Genomic DNA, 13,770 nt, shown 5'->3' with positions numbered 1-13,770 from the left:
AAAAAGTGGTGGAAGCAGAGAGTGGCGAGGAGGACCTGGACGCACCGCGGATTGCCGACGTTGTCGCCGAGGCTCTTGCAAGAATACTGTCGGTTCTCTGAAAAGGTAAGGACACCCAAACCCAGAAAATAGAAGAACTAGGCTCTGATGCCAAGTCGATAAGTGTTTATTGATTGATTGATTGCATATTACATACATTTGATGATCTATATATAAACTAATTACAAGTGGAGTTAATCATACTAAAGTGAATTGCACTAACTAGCACTAACACACACTAACTAGCACTAAGTAGCACTAACAAGCACTAACATCATTTGACTTCTGAAAATTACCAATTTCACACTTGAACGAATTCTAACAATCTAAGATGTTCATTTCTTAAACGAGAAATGCTCGTTTAACTATTTTTTATGATGTTCCTAAGGTAAATAGAGGATTATGTGTTGTAAATAATTTTATTCGAAGAAATAAAAATGAAGTTCGGATATCAAAGTTCCATGAGTAGCTAGAGCACAAACCCATTTACATTCTACTTTGCAAGTCTTCGAGAATGATGGGTTCATGAGTTAGCTCATTTACAGTTTTCATCATGTCGTTGGCGGTGTATCCGTCGTGCCTTTCATAAAATAGATGCAAAATTCTGCTCATGTTCCAAAACAATTCCTTGCAAGCACTTGGAACGACACTATCCTTGTCCTGCAAAACTAGTCTTCTTAGTTCTCTCCTCTTACTGGTGATGATACTCTTCATCTCATTTATGGCGTCTTCTTCGCTGACACTACCATTCCCATGAATGATGGCCAATGTTACAGCATTTAGCTTCCCTTCCGCAGCTTCCCTCTGTAATATAGTAGCAAGAGTTTTTTTGTTTTTTTTAGCACAGTTGCAGATATATAATCATGTATCACAACCTTTCATGCATTATTATCTGTGTTGTCTACCTTGTAGCTTTGCATATCATTGAGAAGACGCCCAACAGTGCTCAGTAGTCTATACAGACTATGGTATTCTGAACTCTGTACGGCATCCTCTGAGAGCTTAGGCCCTACCAGATACAGATTTGAAAGGACATTAGGTCCCATGGCAAATGAGACATACGCATTTTCCAAGTATTCCTCCAGTGTTGGTGCCGACTTGTTCATCAACCACTTGGCTTCGTTCAACATAGACTTGAGCAAATCCAACCACTGAAATCGTAAAGAACAGACGTATTCCCAACTTCAGCGAGTAAAAAACAATGAACTTCATAGTGAAAGAATAATCAGGCATTTTAATGAAATACTTGAGACACTTTTGGATTCTAGGGAAAGTATATACAAAAGAGGAATGATAACTGGACCAGTTAAAAAGATATCATCTTACTATCTCAATGATGTGATTTGTCACACTGCGGTTTTGCCTTGCGAATGCATTGATGCCAGTCTCACTAACTAAGCTCTTGATTGCTGAAAAAATGATTTCAACGTTGTCGGAGCAAGAATCAGTGCTGGGATTTACATCCCACCTGTACTCAAAACTCTAAACACATGAGTCCATATATATAGAGCATCATTGAAACTTTACACCAGTTAACAACAAATGCAATGGTCTATTAAAAAGGATTGTGGTAAGGAAACCTACTTCTTAACCAATTCTACAAGGTTAACCAGTTCCTCTTCAGAGCCTCCAATGTCAAAGAAATCATCGACTACAGTTGTAACTACATTATTTTTGGCCCATGATATGCGAACGTCTGATAGTTCAGGAGGGAAAAGGGTTCCAGCAGCAGTGAAATAACAGTAGTCCAGCTTCTGCCTAGCAAATTTTAGCTTGTCTAATCTGCTGTTGACAACCCACCTGCTCACATGAAAGAAAAAGTCACACTTCTGGAAGAAAAAGAAACAAAAATAAGTGTTTCACATTGCCTTAAACAACAAAAGAAAGACGAGCCGACCCCCAAAACCTGCACTATCATTAGTATCATATAAGTGAGTATATGACATCAAGGTGGACACAATTCTAACAAACAGCTCAAAGACAGAGAAAACACGATAAGGAGGAGGAAGAGACTCAGGAGATACATCTACCTTGAAAGATATTCGAGTTCTTCACGATGTATCTTTTGACACATATTGAAGTCTTCCACTGCCAGTTTTAGGAAGTCGACATTCCCAATATTCAAACAACTAATAAAGGAAGAATTTAAGAAGAATTATGGTCCTCACAAATATTCAGCATAATTCATATTCTTCTGAAAATGAGGTATACCGATAAGAAGACTTTAAAATCCTTGTACTGTTGGTGTTGTAAGATATTATTGCTCTCCTGCTTGACAACCAACCCAAAGTTGCATAGGAAGGAAACTTAAGAGCATCACTTACCTGAAACCAGTCAAAAGTTGAATTTAATTGCTAAAATTAAACTATCTTGGAACTATAAAAAAACCTACATCAGTAAACCCCATTAAATAAAAGGGACTTATATTTAAACGCTACCTCGAGGCCAATATGCTTCTTGGTTCTCTGAGGCTGAGTTAAATTATTGGAAAACACCTGTTTTAGGAAATTACTTGTCCAGTGGTTTTGTTTATCTAGAACTGATTCATCTGGATGAATGATGACTTCTGAAGCCCTAAAAATTTCTAAAGCTGAATTGGTGTCCTTCAGATGTCCTCCAAGGGAATTGAAGAAACATTCTTCTGAAAATTGACTCAATGGATCTACAAGACAGAGCAATTTAAGAATACACATTTGTCTAAATAGAGTCATGAAGTCCAGAGGAACCTAAATTAACAGTACCTGCAGAAACTTCATATCCATGAAGTCGTAAGAGTCGAAATGCCATAGCACAGGTGGCAGCATCTGAAAATATATCTTCATCCCCCTGCAGCCAGCATCTATTTGTTCCCCAGTGTTAATCTTCCCATGGATGATTAAATCTTTAGGCTTACTACTAAATTAAGTAAACATGAGGAATCTAATCCATTATATAGCCCACTACTGGTGTAGACATTAAAAATTGAAAGCATTACCTGTATGTTTCATCTAGTACACTCCTCATTTCCTCCCTGAAGTGTCGATCAATACCCAAACCATCAAGAGTTGAAACCATAGAAAGGCGAGCATAATGACCTAGAGGATGAACTGTTGGAACTGAAGGAAATTCATAAAAATCAGTTTAGGGACACATCATTTAAACTTATTCTCAATCTCGATAAAGAAAATAAATGGGAACTTGGGAAGTATGATGGGGAGGCACCTGCATTACCAAACTTCTCGATGAGTGCACGCAGGTAATCAAGACAACCAGCATTCTTACTGTGAGTAAATGCAGAAGCAGTAGCTGATGGTGAATTAAATAAAGACCCATTCTTCCTTTGGTGCTTCATGACCATCTTCCAATCCTGTGACTTTCCAAATCCTTCGGAAATATATGCTATATAGGCTTTCCACCCCTCCGAGTTGCTTCCATAGCCTCTAAACAACAAATTTTGTAATATACATTTCAATGAGGAAGAGTTAGGATGTGATACAGAATGCATTTCCTATGCTTTCACAGCATATCAACTGACTAAATATCATAGAAGAAAAAAAAATCATAAGGTTGTAAAAAGAAATCCAAACCCATATATGCAGATTTGAGGTTGCTAAGTGAATTAGATAAGTTTAGCAAAAGATAGGTACAAGAGAGAAAGCAAAGAAAATACCTTTTAAGCTCAAAGTCTCTCCTGTCAAATAAAGCCTTTAATTTTGATCCACCCTGGGGAAGATTCATATTCAAACTCATTGCAGATTCAATCATAGCAGGAAATATTATATCAAACCCAACAGGCGATGGCTGCTCTTCATCAGTAGCTGAAGCTAAGTTTGACTCAATAAAATGCAGCCCTACAAAAACAAAAGAGGGTTATTGATACAAACAGCACCAGCAAAGGATATACAAATATGCAAAGTCAATAAATATACCCTTGTTAATTTGTTCTTCACCAACACTCCATTGCTTTAGCGCAAGTATACATGCAAAGGTGGATGAGAGAGCATCTTTTATTGGCAATGGATGCAAATTAGGAGAACCCCATGAGCCATCTTGGAGTTGATTATCCATCAACCAATTTACGCATTCAGGGAAAAAGGGCTCCTTTGCAGAATCTGGAGAAGGGACCATTGCCACCCAAGCAGTGTCATATGAGGAAACAGAAAGTTCAACCTTGCTGAACATCTTCTGTATTCGTTGTTTAGTTGCCCCAAACTTCTGTTATAAAAAAAAACATTTTGTTATTATTTGTAATATAAGAAGTGGGAATTCAAAGAGAAGGGAGAACCTTACCAAACCAACAGTGTTTGAATCTACTTGTTGCAAGAGATCTTTTCCTGTTGTAGATATTAGTAAGAAAACTCAAACCAGGTTACCAGAAAAACATTACTGCTACAGTAGGACTGATGGTAGTACAATTTAATTATGGAACACAGATACCAACTAGTACAAGAACTTAAATTTTTTCGGCCCAAGTGAATTGTGGCTTATGTGGTGAGTGCTGAAGTATAGCTAAAACGGCCAAACCCCAGCTGTGAAAGCTTTACAAAACTTTCTCCTTATACAGAAAGGTGAATTCGAACAAACCATCTAGCCAATAATCTTTTTATACATGATAATTTTTTGCTTTTCTGAGGCTAAATATTTGTTACCACAAGCATTTCCTGGTTTTGGTAAGAATAAACATAAGCCAAGACTTGGTTTTACTTTTACTCTCTTCTATTTCAATGGACTGACATAGTACTTCTGTACTAGTCACCATCTCATACAACCACTGTTACCGTATACTTTAACTTTCTTCCTGCTCCTATTCTTGAACTTTGAAAAGATTTACAGGAACTCTGCTTTTGTTCCTCAAATTCCTTTATGAATTTCCTGTTTTTGATTTTATATTCCTCTCACAATTTGTAGTCTTAGACTCTTAGTAAATATATCCGCTTGCTACACCCTTTCTAATATTCATACTAGGCCAACCAAGATGTGAACTTATATGTTCCCAAAGATACAGAACAGTCTCCAATTTTAATCGACCGAAACTTTTCTCCCTCCGCCATAAACAACAATTCAGACTACAAACAAAGATCCACTTCAAGAAAAACATTCATACTCCCCAACACAAGAGGAAAAATGCAACAAAAATAGCTAGAGAGAGAGAGAGAGAGAGAGAGAGAGAGAGACCTGATGAGAAAGATTTGCAACACCTGAAAATGCTGAGGTGGGAGGACATTGTTGAAGCAAAACCTTTGAAAGAGTGACTGTTTGAAAATGGAGTGTGGATTAGAAACTGCAGATTGGAATAAAGATGGCAGAATATATGAACAAGTAGACTAAATGATATTAATTCTAAATTGAGATGGAATCCTTTTGTTGGTTTCTTGCATACTTGAGAGTACAAAACTGCATGAAAGGACAAGTTCGATGGTGCTACAGGGCATTGGTGCTCTCCTTCACATAAACTATAGAGCACTTGCAGTTTTGAAATGAAAATTTCATGACAGAATCAAATGTTTTCAGTAGAAAAAGAACGACTCACCCTCTTCTTCTTCTTTTTTGATGACAACACCCCACTAAACTCTAAATTTGGGCAGATATTGATTATGGTGCTATTCACATCATCTATTTACAAACTACCTCTCTAAATTTGATACATCATTAGCTCTCATCATAGATGGGGTGTGGAAATAAGAAAAAATAAATGGTATGTGAATAGTAAATACAGACATTGATTGATTAATACAACGTCAACAATAGATTAAAACTTATAAGTATGCAAGAGGCAATAAAATATACCTTTCGACCTTTCCTGATTTAATAATGTTACCAGCAATGTATGTATTGGTTCAGGAGCTCAATCCAGCGTTAGCAAAGAAACAGTGGTTTTATATAAAGGTGAAAAGCAGTAGGAAGGATAAACAGACAACTCAGGCTTCACGCTCAACATACAAAAATGTTCATAATATGTTTGTGAGTTCATGTCACTAGTGCACTTTGTAGGAACGACGAAATGAATTATGATAAATCGCAGCCTAACATTTTATACTGCACCGTATACAGAAGCATAGAAGGGGAAAAAAACACCCTCTTCATTTGATCTTTCTAACCTCACTGAGATCATAACCTTTTCTCCAACTTATTATTTACCCCGTAACTATGATCTTAGTTCTGTATATATTGTTATCTCAAAGGACCAACATGATACTAAATTTTTCATGGTCTATCTAAGAACTTGAATGATCCAAAACAGTGATCTCTGAAACTTGTATTTACTTGCTGATCTAAGAACTAGCTGTTGGACATTCTGGTCGATTTCCTTAAAATTCTAATCTAATGTTTTTCATAACTTCATAATTCAGCCCATCCCACCGGCTCATACTATAACTTCTAGAACTCACTGACAGGAAAGTATTAAAATTGGGGATATGTTACACCAATGACAAAACTCATCAACAAAATTAGAAAACCAAAACTAATCAGCAGAAAAAAACCAATTCGAAGAATCATCCACAATCAGAACTAGGGGAGGAGGCACGTCTGTGCCTAAAGGTGCCATGGCACCCCCTCAATTTTTTACTTAACATGCATATGTATTCATATTTTATAAGATTGAAAGCCAATTATGGCTATGTCTCTCATGCTGGCACCCCCTAACGGCCTCAACCCCTAGTCCCCATGTTTTGCATTCATCATCCATGTTTTTCATTTTTAGACTGGCCTCCCAAGTTAAAATTGATTCAGAACAGAAAATGAAACACAAAATCATGAATAATATAATCAAATAATAAAACCACCCGATCAGAAACGAGTTGAGGAGGGAGAAGAACATAATTGAGACTTGAGAGAGAGACTAATGGTTAAGTTGGAGTGGCAAGAGTACAGGCGATAACGATCACCGAACAACAATAATTTTGCAGATATGTGAACCTTATAGATGTGGAGGTACTTTTCCGAATACCACTTACCAAGCCTAGAAGGCAGGTTCTTCTTCGTGACAATGATCCCATCTTCTTTGCAACAAAATGTATAATGTCAAATGTGTTATCCAAATGGTCTAAATTGTTGGTGTTCAGTGATCATCTCAACTTTGCTCTAAATAGAACTTCCGTATCTCATTTTTCCAAGTTCCAACCCCAACCCAGTTTATCTGAGTTACGATTAAAGAGAACGGATTGCGTTAACGTCGACAGTGGACTTGGACACCAAAAGTGAGTCTGTCAACCGCATTGGAAAAATGAGTATTGTCGAGCAATTTTCTCCAATGATTTTTCCTAGCTCCAACATTTTCCTTTATTTGCCACACCAATATATATCGTATAAATCAGAGATTAGTGCAGGTTCTTAAAATCTGCATCAATGAGTAAGAATTATTATACAAGGGGCAACGAAAAGAAACCAAAAATCATTTATTTCAAACAAGTTCTAAGAGATCAAGCGCAGGTGATCCATCTAAATGGACAATTACAGAAGAAGTTGGAGGCCTTCCTTTTCGGGAGGAACTACCGCCTTGTTCCCAGGGAATACACTGCGGGAGACATCTACAAGGGCCTTGAAAGTGTATGGTTCGTGCATAGAAATCTCTGATAAAACTTTTCTGTTTAGCTGAATGTTCTCCTTCATCAATCCGTGCATGAAATTCCCGTAATTAACCTGAAGAAAAGTGAACAGAAAACCAGTTCAGCATTCACTATAAATCTGTTCTACACTAATCAAATGGCTCAACTGCATGTACAGGCCAAAAGTCCCATACATATATTTTATTCCACACCACTGTAAGCTTTACCAACTTCAACTTTTGCCAAGCAACCATACAGATTTGCTTCAGTATATATGAATATTAAAACAAGCTACACACAGAAGTCAATTTCAAACTACTAAACAAAGGTCCGTAAATTAAAGCCAAGATAGACATGCTAACAAATCATATGTATATTTGAGTACAGACTATTTGGGAGATCCCGGTTAGAACTCTTTCACTTGGTAACTTTTTGAAGCTACTTCTTATTAATTAAGTTTGAAGACAAATAATCACAAGTGCTCAAGTAATCTACTAAAGCCAGTACCAAAAAACTAAAAGAAAACCAGGTTCGTTGTTCTGCAGCATAAATAGCTCCCAAGTGCTCAAGTAATCTACTCAAATCAGTACAAAAAAAGAAAGACAAAGACTTGTTGTTCTGCAGCATAGATAGCTCAAAAGAGCTCAGGCTCAAATTCAACCAAATGAGGATTTTGCATAATTACATGACGTCAAACCCCAATCTTACACAGGAAAAAAATAAAGAACCACAAAGTGAATGGGAAAGCTGGAACAAAAGTCACTTCAAATCACACCTATCAAAATGACTTGAAGCAGTTTTTGAAAATATTAAAACACCACACATTCCTCCTCCAAACATGTTGCAAATCATTTCAGAACAATGGAAACAGCAATCACCGACTCATTGTTATATCAATTATCTTCACATCTATTTTACTCTCTATTCTCCTAAGTTTGCAAGCAATGAACCAAAGGGAATAACTCCAATGGAAAAAGGATCAATATATGCTTTGCTGCAGAAAAAGAGTCCTAACAGGATAAAATTATCCGAAACCAAAGTCTACCATGCTCATCAAATATAACACAGTATTTGCAAATAGAAACATACACCATGAATGCGGGTGCCAGCATTGATCCGTTGGATCCACAGTGCACGCATGTCTCTCTTCTTGGTGCGGCGATCTCTGTAGGAATACTGCAAGGCCTTCTCCACCCTCTCCCTGGCTATCCTAATGCAGTTCTTGGCCCTTCCCCTGAAGCCCTTGGCCAGCTTGAAAATCTTATCCTTATGCATCTTATGACTCTACCTCAATCTTCCCTACACATTATCAGACACACCAACCACAAAAACTTCAATAAAACCAGAAACCCATTTCTTCACATAGCAGAACTAAGCCAAACATGATCCAGTTCAATCCTTAAAAACAGTTACTTAGTAAGTCTGAATAAAATCTGTTGCCAAAACAGAAGTACAAGAACAGCAAAAGACCTTATAAATAATTAAAGTTCTGTCCTTTAAGAATGTAAAGAGCTCAAATCAGATTGAAATTCATAAACCAAGTTACGGATTTGAAAAAGATGGGTTTTGGATTTTACCTGAGCACAGTTCTGTTCTGTAGGAGACTAGGAGCAGCTTCGAGTTGCGCAAGACTGCTGTGAGATCAATCAAAAAGAAAGAAACTTTGGTTAACGAAGGATTCGATAATAAAGAAGAGAAAGAAGAAAGAAGGAGAAGATGGAGACTCACTGAGTTGGGGCGAAAATGGTGAGAGTGAAGAAGGCGAACTGGTTCTGGAGGCGAATCAGAAACAATATTGTGAGTAAACTTCTGTTTAACCCGTCACAGAAAAAAACCCGACCCGTACAATTTTAACCACTTTTTTTATTTATCTGAAAGATAAATGTGACGGAAACTATGAAAAATGTTCTAACTGCGGTTGTCAGCTTGACTCACGCCATTTATCATAACATTTGAGTTATCTATGCTCTTATAACTCAAACACAATTTGCTAATTAAAATAATTTTTTTTACTAAAACTCTCTAATATATTAAAAAAGTTTTATGATAGTTCTAAACAACATGATTAAAATAGTAATTAAATAAAAATAATAATGGTGATTATTTAAAAAACTTCCTCTACTACTTTGTAACTTCCCTTAATACACACACGTAGGGTGTGTTTTATGCTAATTTACTCTAAAAAAAGGGTCTCAAGTAATGTGTTTGGGTTGGTGAAAAAATGACTAATGAAAGAAAGGTATTGTTGATTGAAAAAAATATTAGGGTCCCTATAAATATATAGATTCTCGAAATTGTAGTGGTCGAATTGAAAACTCAAAACTAACGCAATAGCGAGTTCACAATCTTCATATCATATAAGATAGAATTACTTAGCAAAAATTAAATCAATAATATCAGTAAGCAAATACTTAGAAAAACACAAAATACACATGTGTAGAGTCAACGACATTTTTTTTCATTGACTTCACACTTTCTTCATTATGTTAGTAATTTTAAAACGGGTAATCTACTTAATGATTACCCGACATATCACAAGTTACAGACAACAAGGTGATATTCATTTTATTCCTAAAGTAATTTTGATGATACATAATTAAAAGGTTTAGCTTCTTTTTTATTTACTTTTTAAGTTTTTAGTAAATGGGATATAGGTTTAGGGTTTATGAACCCGACGAATTACTATGTGGGAAACCGGGTATGCCCCGTACCCGGTAGTAACCCTATACAGTATTTGGCTCATAGAAAACAGTTACCAGAATAATCCAGTTACACTCATCTCCGAGCTCGAAAAAGTGATGCAGCAGTTTCCAGCCCGACTGATAAAGTCCCTGTCTACTTCGGCTTCTTTACCATGCACCGCCACCACCCTTCAAGAACTCGCATCTGCTCACCCCAAAGGTATAGCTACATGTCTTTCTCTATCTCTATTCAGCTTTTCTTTCTTCAAGGATCGTTTTACGTTGATGTGAAACATTGCAAGTTTGAACTTGTTTTGCTCAGTGGGTTTGTGCCAGATTGCTTAAATTTTGAAAGCGGGTCCGGGCAATGAGAGATACATGTGGAAGATAAAGTTAGTATATATATATTTGTTACTTTTATCAGTTTATGAAACCCAACTCTGTATGCTGCCTCTGCAGATTTCTGTGAGTTTTGATATTGTGGTTTGTAAAGCAATCCAATTTGGCAGTTTATGAAAGAGCTTGGTTCTAGAAAATACTTTGAGCCAGCCTTCAGACCCAGTTTTTCAAATAAGGTGAAATTGAAAGATGTTTTTGTAATCAATTCCAGGTAGTTTTGATGAACAGATGGAATTCTGTATCGCTTTATTGGATGATTATGCAATTTGAGTTCTATTTTTTTATTGGAGGATGTGGGATACTGCTGGGACATCTCATGAACTGTGGATGGTTAAATTTGTTGAATTTCATTGCAATTTGAGGAATACATGTGTTTTTTTTTTCTTAAATTTGTTGAACTTCGTTGCAATTAATCTGGCTTGGCAGGTGTTGCAAGGGTTGTACTCAAAAAGGGGAAGACACAATTATTCAAGGATGGAAGCCCAATGGTTTACAGTGGAGCAGTAGATAGAATAGTTGGGAGACCGCCACCAAAAACTGGAGATGTTGTGTTGGTAGCTGATGGAGCAGAAAAGCCAATAGGGTGGGGCATGTATAATTCAGTTTCCATGTTCTGTGTTCGGCTTATGCAGCTGGATGAGGAAGCAACAAGGTACTGTTTATATGTCCAGTTTCAAATAATCACATTTGCAGTGATGTTGCAATTGCTGATCCTTATGTAACAGTGATTTTTCATGTGCATTGAATATGGAGAAACTGCTTGAGATGAGAATTAACGAAGCTATCGAGCTACGTAAGAGTTTGGGGATTCCCTCAGCTAGTACCAATGCATTTCGTCTGGTCAATAGTGAAGGAGACAGGTATTCAACTTTAAGCTATCTACTTACCTACTTAGACTATGATTAGATTTCTCCTTACTTTGGATAGCACCTTTTGTATGTAAAATTTATTGCTATTAAGTTCAGTATAAACCGTTCTCTTGTCTTTTCTTGGAGAATTCATGTGCATATCTATTTTCAAAATTCTCAGTTTTCTTGTCCTTTTCATATATGTAGACTTATAGTAATACTAGGTCACAAGTTTTCAATTTGATATGATTTCTCTTACCACAGATTATCAGGCCTAATTATTGACATATTTGGGGATGTAGCAGTAATAGCATCATCTGCCGCTTGGGTTGAGAAGTATAAAGCAGAAATAGAGGCTTGTGTTGGCAGAATCAATAAAATTAATCACATCAACTGGAGACCGTCTGTGGAAATTTTAAAAGAAGAAGGATTGGATGTGTCAAATTTGAAGGAAATGGATCCATCTAGTTGCCATCAAAGAACAAAGGTAGGTATCTCCTCATTCTAATCAGAAAGTGGCTTGACCAAACACCCCACAAACTGCGCACAACCAGAATTGGTTCTGAATTTTGAAGAATCTGCTTTTAGTTTTGAAGCTATATGGGATGTGTTGCATGTAATTATTCTGATCTTGCAATTATTTAGGTGATGGAAAACGGGATTTTCTATGCCATTTCACTTGAAGGGCAGAAGACAGGGTTCTATGCTGATCAGCGTGAAAACCGTAAATTTATATCAACAATTTCAAGGAATCAGAATGTGTTAGATATCTGCTGCTATAGTGGTGGTTTTGCTCTAAATGCTGCACGTGGTGGTGCTGTAAATGTCACAGGTAAAAAAAATTATTGAAAGTTTCCAGTTTCAATCCTTGCGGTATTGCCATTGGTTATCGACTTCTGTCCCATATTTTAGTTGTTTGGCCCTCCTCCTCAGTAATGACTGCGGAGAGTTAGATACCTAACTGAGCAATTTCTTTCAACAATTCCATACTAAGCGACCGAATGAAGAATTTTCATTATAAATTCATGGAGTCATAACATTACAGCTGTGACAGTTGTATTATCTGTGGTAGAAGCGTCTTCTGTCTTAAAGAGAACGATTGGCACGAGATTCAATTCAGCTGTGTTTTAATTTAGATTAAATGAAACTCATTGGTTCTTTGGTCCCAAAAAAATTCTAGCACTCGTTAAACTCATTAGGAAAAGGCATCTAAAGATTACATGCTGAATGCTACTCAAGTTTTTCTAATTGTTATTTTTTTCATCAGGTGTTGACTCATCATTGGGTGCAATAGAACTAGCTGAAGAAAATATTGCTCTTAACAGCATGGATCCAGGACTAATATCATTTGTGAAAGAAGACGCAAGTGCGTTTATGAAGGGGGCTATTTCTAGGAATGAATCATGGGATATTGTCATCTTAGATCCTCCTAAACTAGCACCACGAAAGAAGGTACTAGTATTTTGCTCCATCTATTATCAAAATTCTTTTTTCCCATCAAAGCATGTATTCAAGTTGCTTCCATTCATACAGGCAGACTCTGAATTTGTTTGTAATTGCAGATCTTGCTTTCCTTTTAAAAATGATATATTGCAGATACTATGTACTATGTAGTATATGTTTGGTGTCTTAAGTACGCCAAATGTTTGCATCAGTTTATGCTTGCTTTATATGCATGTTTATTTGTGTTATTTTCATGCGTTATAGAAACTTTTTTGGTTGTTATCAAATCCAGGTTCTACAAAATGCATCAGGCATGTATAGAAACTTAAATTCATTAGCAATGCAATTGACAAGAAGAGGTGGCCTCCTCATGACTTGTTCGTGTTCAGGAGCAATGACCCAAAGTGGGACGTTCTTGCGCATTCTTCAGGCAAGTTCTATTTTTCTGCAGCTAGCACCATAATCTCTCATACAGATTCCAGTTTATAAGGCAGTTTATAAGACACAATCATAGGATTATGGATTTATAATAACAGAATGTGAATCAACTATGTGCCGTGTCCAGAACGAAATTTGGTTACTCCTGATCTGCTGCTACTTTTTGCTCTCAAGTCACTGGGTATTGCCATGGATCTTTCACTGGCATTATTATATTATTATTATTATTTATCTTAACAGGGTGCAGCATCAGCAGCAGGGAGAAAAATAACCGTTCTAAGAGAAGCTGGAGCGGCATGCGATCATACCATCGACCCATCCTACCCGGAAGGCAAATACCTTTCCAACATTCTCCTGCGGGTGCTTTGAATATGAGTACCTTTGCAGGAGAGAAGA

At 36.8% G+C, this 13,770-nt stretch overlaps 3 protein-coding genes across 3 annotated transcripts; 1 reads left to right on the top strand and 2 right to left on the bottom strand.

The window, feature by feature from the left end:
- Nucleotides 1–474: 474 nt before the first annotated feature.
- Nucleotides 475–5,308, bottom strand: LOC126788678 (ent-kaurene synthase 5, chloroplastic). The gene is made up of 14 exons (XM_050514688.1): nt 5,194–5,308; nt 4,309–4,352; nt 3,948–4,233; nt 3,689–3,869; nt 3,241–3,458; nt 3,014–3,134; nt 2,781–2,878; nt 2,478–2,701; nt 2,251–2,363; nt 2,070–2,168; nt 1,624–1,839; nt 1,366–1,507; nt 945–1,190; nt 475–843 (listed from the first exon to the last, which is right to left on the bottom strand). Exons 1-14 carry the CDS (start codon nt 5,240–5,242, stop codon nt 526–528), a joined length of 2,355 nt encoding a protein of 784 aa, XP_050370645.1. The 5' UTR covers nt 5,243–5,308; the 3' UTR covers nt 475–525.
- A 2,050-nt stretch (nt 5,309–7,358) lies between these two features.
- LOC126789197 (uncharacterized) lies at nt 7,359–9,186 on the bottom strand. The gene is made up of 3 exons (XM_050515285.1): nt 9,143–9,186; nt 8,655–8,864; nt 7,359–7,659 (listed from the first exon to the last, which is right to left on the bottom strand). Exons 2-3 carry the CDS (start codon nt 8,838–8,840, stop codon nt 7,471–7,473), a joined length of 375 nt encoding a protein of 124 aa, XP_050371242.1. The 5' UTR covers nt 8,841–8,864; nt 9,143–9,186; the 3' UTR covers nt 7,359–7,470.
- Nucleotides 9,187–10,330: 1,144 nt separating this feature from the next.
- Nucleotides 10,331–13,757, top strand: LOC126789194 (uncharacterized). Its single transcript, XM_050515283.1, has 8 exons — nt 10,331–10,466; nt 11,072–11,297; nt 11,371–11,505; nt 11,758–11,980; nt 12,139–12,325; nt 12,761–12,945; nt 13,229–13,366; nt 13,615–13,757. The coding sequence occupies exons 1-8, from the start codon at nt 10,364–10,366 to the stop codon at nt 13,741–13,743; spliced, it is 1,326 nt and encodes a 441-aa protein (XP_050371240.1). The 5' UTR covers nt 10,331–10,363; the 3' UTR covers nt 13,744–13,757.
- The last annotated feature ends 13 nt before the right edge of the window (nt 13,758–13,770 follow it).

Source organism: Argentina anserina, chromosome 3 (genome assembly GCF_933775445.1).
Source record: "Argentina anserina chromosome 3, drPotAnse1.1, whole genome shotgun sequence".
Classification (NCBI taxonomy): Eukaryota; Viridiplantae; Streptophyta; class Magnoliopsida; order Rosales; family Rosaceae; genus Argentina; species Argentina anserina.
The sequence above is the reverse complement of the archived record's forward strand: the minus strand, read 5'-3'. Positions and strand labels throughout refer to the sequence as shown.